This window comes from Natator depressus, chromosome 6 (genome assembly GCF_965152275.1).
Source record: "Natator depressus isolate rNatDep1 chromosome 6, rNatDep2.hap1, whole genome shotgun sequence".
Lineage (NCBI taxonomy): Eukaryota > Metazoa > Chordata > Testudines > Cheloniidae > Natator > Natator depressus.
The window spans coordinates 17014531-17024161 of NC_134239.1; the positions used below are offsets into that span (position 1 = coordinate 17014531).

At 51.7% G+C, this 9631-nt stretch overlaps 2 protein-coding genes across 2 annotated transcripts; one reads left to right on the top strand and one right to left on the bottom strand.

Annotated features, from left to right (window-relative positions):
- Positions 1 to 884: 884 nt before the first annotated feature.
- On the bottom strand, positions 885 to 6183 carry TMEM258 (transmembrane protein 258). The gene is made up of 4 exons (XM_074954659.1): positions 6028 to 6183; positions 5567 to 5676; positions 3401 to 3551; positions 885 to 2633 (listed from the first exon to the last, which is right to left on the bottom strand). Exons 1-3 carry the CDS (start codon positions 6028 to 6030, stop codon positions 3425 to 3427), a joined length of 240 nt encoding a protein of 79 aa, XP_074810760.1. The 5' UTR covers positions 6031 to 6183; the 3' UTR covers positions 885 to 2633; positions 3401 to 3424.
- Positions 6184 to 6213: 30 nt separating this feature from the next.
- On the top strand, positions 6214 to 8817 carry FEN1 (flap structure-specific endonuclease 1). The gene is made up of 2 exons (XM_074954658.1): positions 6214 to 6358; positions 6762 to 8817. The coding sequence occupies exon 2, from the start codon at positions 6763 to 6765 to the stop codon at positions 7909 to 7911; it is 1149 nt and encodes a 382-aa protein (XP_074810759.1). The 5' UTR covers positions 6214 to 6358; position 6762; the 3' UTR covers positions 7912 to 8817.
- The last annotated feature ends 814 nt before the right edge of the window (positions 8818 to 9631 follow it).

Below are 9631 nucleotides of genomic sequence, written 5' to 3' on the forward strand. Positions count from 1 at the left end.
CTGATGTACTTAAAAAGGCAGTGTACTTAAGAGTGGGGTCAGCGTACTTAAAAGGGCAATGTGCATCTCTCACACCACACACACAGACAGACAAACACAGAGCGTGTCTCTGTCTCACACACACATGCACCCCCCGGACACTTTGGAAAGTGAAGGGAGTGCTGTGCTCCAGTGGGATAGCGTGGGTTCATCATCGTGTTCAGTTTCTGCAGGGAATGTTTGCAGCCACTGCCATGCCTCTATTGTGTCTCCTCCCTCCATTCGTGCTGCCTTGTAGAGTGTGAGGCTACATTAACAACAATGTGTTAGCCCTTGAGGGCTCAGCCAAGTGTTAGTTCATCATTTAGCAGCAAGGCATTCCCTGGGAAATATCCCACCCTCTGACTTCACCACCTCAACCAAGCTTCACAATCATCATTGTGTACTGTATTAAATTGTTTGTTTAAAACATATACACACACACACACACACACACACACACAGAGGGGAACCTAACCCCCCCCTTTACATTAATTTTTATGGAGAAATTTGCTTAAAATCATTTTGCTTAAAGTAGCATTTTTCAGGAACATAACTATAACGCTAAGCAAGGAGTTACTCTATATATCCCAAGCAGAGCTTCCTACAACCAGAGAAGGGAGAAGAGCACAAAATTCCATAAAGTCCAACAGGACATACTACATACATTTAATTTTTCTTCAAAGCATTAAGATACCACAGCAGTGGCCATTATAGAAAACCCTAAGCTTGATAAGAATCAGTGACAGTTTACAGACCAACTCTCTCACAACCAACAAGTACTAGAAGCAAATGTTGTATATCATGAGATTCCCACACTTTGGTCTCTGATTTAAGAGTAGCAGCCGTGTTAGTCTGTATTCGCAAAAAGAAAAGGAGTACTTGTGGCACCTTAGAGACTAACAAATTTATTTGAGCATAAGCTAGAGTACCAAGCAGTGAAGAATTAGGGGTTTAGTGAGGGCCAGTGAGAAAGCTGGTATTTCTCACTGGTTACAGTAAAGGCTCTCCATCTGTTCTTGTCTGTTAATCTATCCCTAAGAGAGAGATCCTTTCACGGATCATAACCCCTTCACCATGGTCCTCTAAAATTTTAGTTCTGCAGACCATAAAGACAGACTTCTTAACTCTAGTGATGGTCCATGGACTACAGACTGAGATCCACTGTGCTGAGTTAACACTTCATAAAGTGGGAGGATTGCCACACTAATGTCAGTGTCTCACAGATACCAACATCTTCAGTGTTGAGGCCCTGATTATCCAGCAACAGCTGAGGTGGAGCGGGCACTGAGTGCACATGCCTGATGGACACTTACCAAAACAACTGCTGTATGCCCAACTCACCAAAGAAGAAAGGAAACGAGGCGGCCAAAAGAAACGTTTTAAAGACACCCTCAAGATAATCATCAAGAGATGTGGCATCGACACTGCACACTGGGAGAGAGTAGCCCAGGATAGGGATGACTGGCAAAGACTTGTCAGAGAAGGAACGTCCACTTTTGAGGAAAATCACCTGGCGTTTTTCTGTGACCAAGGCAAGAGAAGAAAAGACAGACAACTGTCACACAACAATCTGACTTCCAACATCACCTGCAACATCTGCCAACGAGCTTGTAGTATAAGAATCAGACTCCTCAGTCACCAAAGGACCCTTAAAAAATAAAACCTGTGAAAGAGATCGTCCTCGACCTCCAGCTGAGCTAACAGCTTATTCCCAACCCTACGCCACATTCACTTCTGGGGCCTATAGATTTCAATGGGAGTTACAGCACAAAACCCCTGCTGCAACATGACTGACTTGCACCAGTAATGAATTTGGCCATATAACTGTAGCCGAGAGTTTATTTGGGAACACGATTTCCTCATTTCACCAAGCTTGTACAATAAAATCAGGTCAGCGCCAGTTTTACTTCACACTTCTCCTGCACTAGCTCCATTATGATACAAGATCACACAGGGGGAAGAACATGAAGATCAAAATCAGCTATCTATTAGAGAAGGAAGCAGTCTTTTGGAGCGGATGTATTCTCTATTAGATTGACATCTGATCTCGTCTCTGGTCTCTCTACAAGAAAACAATTACTTTAAAAACATCTTTTCATGGTACATTTCTATACCCGTGAGATGCTGTGAAAGCCTGTTTTGTTTGAAACAAACCTTTATGCCTACGCTCCTTGTCAGTGGATGGCCAGTTACAGTGCAGCTTTCCTTACAGTTTGCATCTGTAAGAGACAACTGGAAACTAGCCCCATCCTGCACTGCAGAGGGAAGTGGATCCCTTCAGGGCTATACTCGGTTCCTCTCAGTATGGCTGCAGTTGGCTGGAGCCTGTAAAAGGGCCATTTTATTTCTGAACACAACAGAGGATCTATCCAGAGGATGCTGATCTTGTGCTGAGATCAGAGGACATTTGAAAGTCAGATAAAGAGCCCCCAAAACACAGAGCAGGACCCCGAAGTTTGCTACATCACAGAACCAGCTTTATTCAGGCTTGAGGTGATGCAGTGGGCTGCGTTCACTTGGCAGGACACAGAGTCTGCATCTGCGATGGGCCATATCCTTAAAGTACAAAAATAGAAAAAGGAGGAGCTTCTGTGAGGCCTTCCACCTGGAATCTGAAATGACAGAAGCAGGAAGTTGGAGTGACAGCTTTCCCCCAAAACAAACTCCTGCTGCTCCCATAACTGCTTCCCACGGCATTAGGTGGGAGTGAGACTAGGACTCAAAGAACTCCAAACCCATTGTCTGACCCAGAAACACAAGGGTGAGTGGGATGCTTTACTGAAGCAGTGCCAGAGGGAGTGTGTGTAAAAGCAGGCAATGAGACACAGAAATTCAATTCCTTAGCCCCACTCATTCCAGATTCATTTATTTATTCACCATTTGTCAGAAGACTCTGGGAATCCCAGTTTATAGCATTAAGATGAATATGGATTCCTTCCTAGAATAACTGGTTTGGGATGTCATGTGTGTGCCGCTGAGCTGCCTTCATTCAAAACCGCCTTGTACACACTCCATACAGGGGAAATGATAAGCAGCTCCACATCTGCAGAGAAGTGTTAAATAAGGAGCGGAGCTCTGCCTCAGGATAGTTGCAGCCCCTGTTACAGTGCTGGAGAATTAACCAGCAGCAGCTATTCCACATATAGGAGGAAAATGGTGGCATAGCAGCATCTATGTCCACTGCCCTGTACCCCAACAGTGATCCCTCCAAGGGAGGTTTCTGTACAGAGCATTTACAAGCTCAGGGTGTGACACTGTCTCCAGGAGATGAGATATCTACAAATGCTTAACTAGCATCTATCAGCCTCTGGCAGCTGTAAGCTGGGCCTGTCACTGAGGACAGCTGCCTACCTCTATGTTCTGGTTCTACAGGTCTTACCTAGAGTAGGTCCCTGGCTTAGTGTCACACATAGATACCGACCCACAACAGCAAGAAGAGAACTCCAAAGCCCATGAAAAGTGAAGCCACCAGGGAGATAAGCAGTTCCTTGTAGATGTCCCGTGTGTACTTAGTGGAAGTCACTTCATAGCTGAAAAGGCTAGTTAAAGCAATAACCAAAGAAACAGATCAGAGGGCTTACAGTACCACACTAACTTTGGCCTGAAAATGAACCAAAAGTGTCTGGCAGGGAGGTAGCCTTATACAGTAAAAGCTGTTTTATCCGGCACTTCACCAACCAGAAAGCTCTATAAACTGGCATTTCCGATCTTAATTGAAAGTCCATTTAGTGTGGGGCTGGCAGGGGTTGGAGCGCGGGAGCGGGTGTGGAGCGCAGGCTCTGTGAGGGAGTTCGGGTACGAGAGGGGGCTTGGGACACCGGATCCAGGAGCACTCACCTCAGGTGGCTCCCCGCAAGCAGCAACCTGTCCTGGTTGCTCCTAGGTGGAGGCGTGGCAGGCGGCTCTGCACATTGCCTCTGCCCGCAGGCATTCTCCCCACAGCTCCCATTGGCTGCTGTTCCCAGCAATGGGAGGTGTGGACACAGCGCTCGGGGCAGGGGCAGCACACAGGATTGCCTGCGATGTCTCCGCCTAGGAGCAACCAGGACAGGTCGCCGTTTGTGAAGAGTCGCCTGAGGCAAGCACCCCCTGGATCTGGCACCCCGCACCCCCTCCCGTGCTCCAAGTCCCCTCCCGCACCCAAACTCCCTCTCAGAGCCCATGCCCTGCACCCCCCCCCATGCCCCAGTCCCACACCCACTCCTGCACCCAAAGTCCCTCCCTCTTAGTTAACTGGCATCCCCCAACCCCGGAACATGCCGGCTAAAACAGCTTTTACTGTACCAGGGTAATATTTACTACGCAATCTAAGATTCCTGAAGAGACTGCTTCCATGGCTTGAAGGGCTCCAGCCAGGCAGCCTTTTCCACTTCATCCTCAATACCAAGTGCTGTCAAAGAACATTATCAAAAAGCAGGTTATTGTAGGTTCACATCAAGCCTGACTCTAACACATCCCCAAGCTGTGGCTCCTTCTTGCTCTTGGCCCTCTTGCCTGCCCTCCTGGCTTCTCTACCAACAGCAAATCCTCTCCCCTCAGTCCCAGTTTAGGTACACCCACTGCTCAACTTTCAAGCAATCCAGTTCAACCACAGTGTATCCTGGGGTGGGCAAACTTTTTGGCCTAAGGGCCACATCTGGGTATGGAAATTGTATGGTGGGCCATGAATGCTCATGAAATTGGGGGTTGGGGGCGGGGGAGAAGAGGGCTCCAACTGGGGGTGTAGGCTCTGGGGTGGGGCCAGAAATGAGGAGTTCAGGATGCGGGAGGGGGCTCCGGGCTGAGGTGCAGGGGGGGACTCCAGGGTGGGGCTGGGGATGAGGAGTTTGGGGTACAGGAGGGTACTCCAGGCTGGGACCGAGGAGTTAGGAGGGCAGGAGGGGGATCAGGGCTGGGGCAGGGGCGAAGGGCATCAGGGATGCAGGCTCTGGGCAGCACTTACCTGAAGCAGCTCCCAGAAGCAGCGGCATGTCCTCCCTCCGGCTCCTATGCAGAAGCGCGGCCAGGCGGCTGTGTGTGCACTACCCTGTCCGCAGGTGCCACCCCTGCAGCTCCCATTGGCCGCGGTTCCCAGCCAATGAGAGCGGTGCTTGGGGCAGGGGCAACATGCAAAGCCCCCTGGCTGCCCTTACCCATAGGAGCCAGCAGGGGAACATGCCACTACTTCTGGGAGCCGCACGGAGCAAGCCCCCTACCCCGCAACCTGACTAGAGCACCAGAGTGGGGCAAGCCCCAGACCCTGCTCCCCGATGGGAGCTTGAAGGCCGGATTAAAGTGTCTGGTGGGCCGGATGCAGCCCCCGAGCCGTAGTTTGCCCACCCCTGAGGTAGCTCCACCCCAGACTATTATACCCTCCAAAACTGTGGTTCTACACCCTCTGCTTCCAGTTGCCCCACCCCAACTATGATGTGCCTCTTTTTCTCCCTGAGGCTCCTCAATACTCCTAGCAGAGCCATTCCTGCTTTGCTTCAAAGGGCTCTTCCCCCAAGTCCAGCCTCTGCGGTCAGTGGCCCTAACTCCTGGCTGTTCCGTAGCGGGTGGATACACGAAGAACCAGGCAGTGAAGAACATGCCAATGGCCAGCAGCACCACGGTGAGGTGCGGGAACACAGCCGGGTTCACCGGGCTGGTGTATCTGCTCATGGCCTCGAGCTCCTGGGAGGAGAGAAAGAGAAGAGCGATGCTAGCGCCGCGGAGGAGGCGGCAGCCACAGGCCACGACCCAGCCCCGGCCAGTCACCGCGGGAGAGCGGTAACCCCGGCTCCCCAGGCGGTCCGGGGCAGAGCTGGTCCCCGCGGGGCAGGACACAGGCGCTATGGGGGAGGGGACACCCCCGGGGCCCCAGGCCGTGGCGGGGGGGGGGGGCGGCTGAGTATGACGGTTTCTGTCCATTTCAGGCCTAGACGCGGAGGAAAAGCCCCAGGCCCGCAGCGCGGGCAGGCTCCCAGGGCCGGCCGGGTAGGGGACCGAAGCAGTGCTCAGGCCGCTCCCCTCCCCAGCTCTCACCATCGCGCCGCTCTCCCCTCCACCGCCGGCGCCGGAAGGACACGTCTCCTCACGTCGCCCCCGCTGCCCCGGAAGCGGAAGGAACGGGCGCGCGGCTCCGGGGCGGGGGCCGCGGGGCCGCCTGGGAGTTGTAGTTCTGCGCGTCGGCCCGTCCGCCGCTCTTCCCGGCAAGACACTGCGGGAGGAGCCGGGCGAGCAGGACTACGCTTCCCGGCGGGCAGTGCGCGGCGCAGCGCGCGGGACCCGACGCGCGATTTCAGAACGCGGGAAGAGAGAGTCAGTGGCGGTGTCTGGAGGCGGCGCGCGGGGCCGAGTGACCCAGCAAAGACAGGTAACGCCCCCGCCCCGAGAGCGCCGCGCGGGTGGCGTGACCCCTCGGCACGTTCTCCGGGTGGGGGGCTGTGGGCTGTCCTGCGCGGGCGCCGTCCTGCGCGAGGGTGGGGGCTGGGCTCGCTGCAGGGGGCGCTGTCCCTTGCGGGGGCTGGGGCTGCAGGGAATGGGTGGTGTCCTGGGCGCAGGACGTGCTTTGTAGGATGCTGCAGAGCACTCTGGGGTGGACCTTACATCCCGGGGCACTGAGGCCTATGTGGTAGGGCCGGGCATGCACAGTGTGGCCGTTCCCCCACGCCGTCTGAAGGGCTTTTTCCCCCTTTGTGCTCTGGCTCATGTTCCCTGCGGGCTGCAATGTGCTTTGGGGCCATTCCTGGCTTAATTCCCCTGTTTCTTGCTGCTAGGATGGGAATCCATGGCCTGGCCAAACTGATCGCAGACGTGGCGCCCGGTGCCATCCGAGAGAATGACATCAAGAGTTATTTCGGTCGGAAGGTGGCCATCGACGCCTCCATGAGCATCTACCAGTTCCTGATTGCCGTGCGGCAGGGAGCTGACATGCTGCAGAACGAGGAAGGTGAGACTACCAGCCACCTGATGGGCATGTTCTACCGAACCATTCGTATGGTGGAGAACGGTATCAAACCGGTCTATGTCTTTGACGGCAAGCCCCCCCAGCTGAAGTCGGGCGAGCTGGCCAAGCGGACTGAGCGCCGGGCTGAGGCAGAGAAGCAGCTCCAGGAGGCCCAAGAGGCAGGGGAAGAGGACAACGTGGAGAAATTCAGCAAGAGGCTAGTCAAGGTGACCAAGCAGCACAATGACGAGTGCAAGAAGCTGCTGACCCTCATGGGCATTCCTTATGTGGAGGCACCAGGTGAGGCTGAAGCCAGCTGTGCCACCTTAGTGAAAGCTGGCAAAGTCTATGCAGCTGCCACTGAGGACATGGACTGCCTGACCTTTGGCAGCCCCGTGCTGATGCGGCACCTTACAGCCAGTGAGGCCAAGAAGCTGCCTATCCAGGAATTCCACCTGAGCCGCGTCCTGCAGGACCTAGACCTAACATGGGAGCAGTTTGTGGACCTGTGCATCCTTCTGGGCTGTGACTACTGCGAGAGCATACGTGGCGTTGGGCCCAAGCGTGCTGTGGAGCTCATCAAGCAGCATAAGACCATTGAAAAGATTGTGCAGCACATAGATCCCAAGAAGTACCCCCTGCCTGAGAACTGGCTGCACAAGGAGGCCCAGCAACTCTTCCTACAGCCTGACGTGGTGGACCCTGAAGCTGTGGAGCTGAAGTGGAGCGAGCCGGATGAGAATGGGCTTGTCCTTTTTATGTGTGGGGAGAAGCAGTTCAACGAAGAACGGATCCGCAATGGGATCAAGAGGCTGAGCAAGAGCCGCCAAGGTAGCACTCAGGGCCGGCTGGATGACTTCTTCAAGGTGACTGGCTCCATCACCTCAGCCAAGCGTAAGGAGCCAGAACCCAAGGGCTCAGCCAAGAAGAAAGCAAAGGGCAATAGTGCAGCAGCAGCGAAGTTCAAAAAGGGGAAATAACCAGGCCTTCCAGAACTGTCCTAGTTCTCTTCCACTCCCAGATCCTCCAGAGGTTTAAATTTGATAGAAGATCCTGTATTCTTCCTGCACTGCTCTGAGTTATACCCTACACGGGAGAATGTTATCTGTGCTGCTTCCGCTCCTCCATATAGTGAACCAGATGGCAGTCTTGTAGCACAGAAGCAATATAGGCACAATGCTGAGGGAAGAGAAGGACAAAATTAGTGGAAGGGTGGGGGAATTTGACAAACCAAGGGGCGAGGGAGCTGCACTAGCAATCCAATGACAGTGTTCATCAGCTTCAGACTTACTTTGTCCAAGGCCTATAAGGACTGGGGGTGCTGCAAAGATTGTGCATGGCCATCACCTTGTGTTACTCTCAAGCAGTTCCCTCTGGCTGACTGAAGGAGTGCTGTTGACTAGCCATAATGCAAGCCAAACCCAAATACTGAAAAGGAGGATGTCAGCCAAATGGACCAAGAAATCAGCTCAAAGTAGAGTGTGGAAGAGATGGAGACTGAAGCAGAAAGTGGGGAAGAAATGTGTAAAATCCAAATGTGGGGGAGGGAGGGAGGGAGCTACAGAAAGAAGGGAATTTTTACTTTAATGGGGATTCTCTATGGTCTTCCTTCACTTATCTGTATGTATTAGATTGGTAATTAAGTGATTGATGGAGAGAAAACAGAAATTTAAAATCCTCTTGATGTTTTAAACTCTCCCCCTCCCCTATTTATAGACGTATCTGATTGGGGAGGGAAAGATTCTTCCCCCCACAAAAAGTACTGAAGTTTAACCATTTGATGCAGATTATTTTGGTTCCACTCCAGATCCCAGCCTTGGGTTGGTTTGGTTCCAATATGTAAATGAGGAGGAGCTGTGAAGGCATTGTAACTCCCCAGGTTTAACATTTGTCACTAGGTTTTATTTTATTAAGTTTTTTGAAGAAAAATGTAAATAAACCTAAAAAATGGAAAACTGTTCAGTTCATTCAGATTTGAAATGGCTTCTTCACTGCAGCCCATTCCAAAGAAAAAGTTACTCAAATGGAACAAAGGTTAGAAATCCATAGGAATAATGCAAAGTGAGAGAAACCTTGAACATTAACCCAGCCCTTCTTACAAGCTGCATTCATTTTAGCAGAGATTTCCAGGCTCTGTGGAATGTGAAGGAGCTAGGATTCAGGGAAAGACATTTGGTCTTCCCTTGTGCCATTCTCTGCTTCTCCAAGCTGTACAGGGGACCTAGTACTATTTGCATTTTCCATTATAAGTGTTGTACAGACATGAATTTGTGCCTCTTGTAAGGTAGATTCAGATTTTCCATATCATTACAATGGGAAAAGAGAGACTGATGAAGTGGCTCACTCATGAGCAAGAGTGGTCTTGCAGATTCAGTGTAGGAGTTGGGCATAAGGCGATCTGAAATTTCAATCCTGGCTTGGACGGTAATTTTGTGTAGGCTTTATACAAGTCAATTAAGTTATCTGAGATTCAGTTTTCGTCATTTATAAAATGGGAACAGTAATACCTACCTCACAGGGTGTTTGAGGCTAAATTAATTAGTTTTATAAAGCACTTTGAGATCACGGAATGAAAGGCGCTATTGGCAGGAGAATATCAGGATCCATGAAGTGACAGCAGAAAATAGATCTCCTGAACGTTTTTGCCATCTTGCTTGGTTGCTACATTAATCTCTCTCTTCCTCTGCCATCTAGTAGTTG

Bases quoted from the DNA above. Each gene is read 5' to 3' on its own strand.
- TMEM258 (XM_074954659.1), bottom strand. The intron at 3,552-5,566 runs GTATCCACCCGC...TAGCCTTTTCAG, and splicing joins TTCACTGCCTGGTTCTTCGT to CTATGAAGTGACTTCCACTA.
- FEN1 (XM_074954658.1), top strand. From the start codon at position 6,763: ATGGGAATCCATGGCCTGGCCAAACTGATCGCAGACGTGGCGCCCGGT.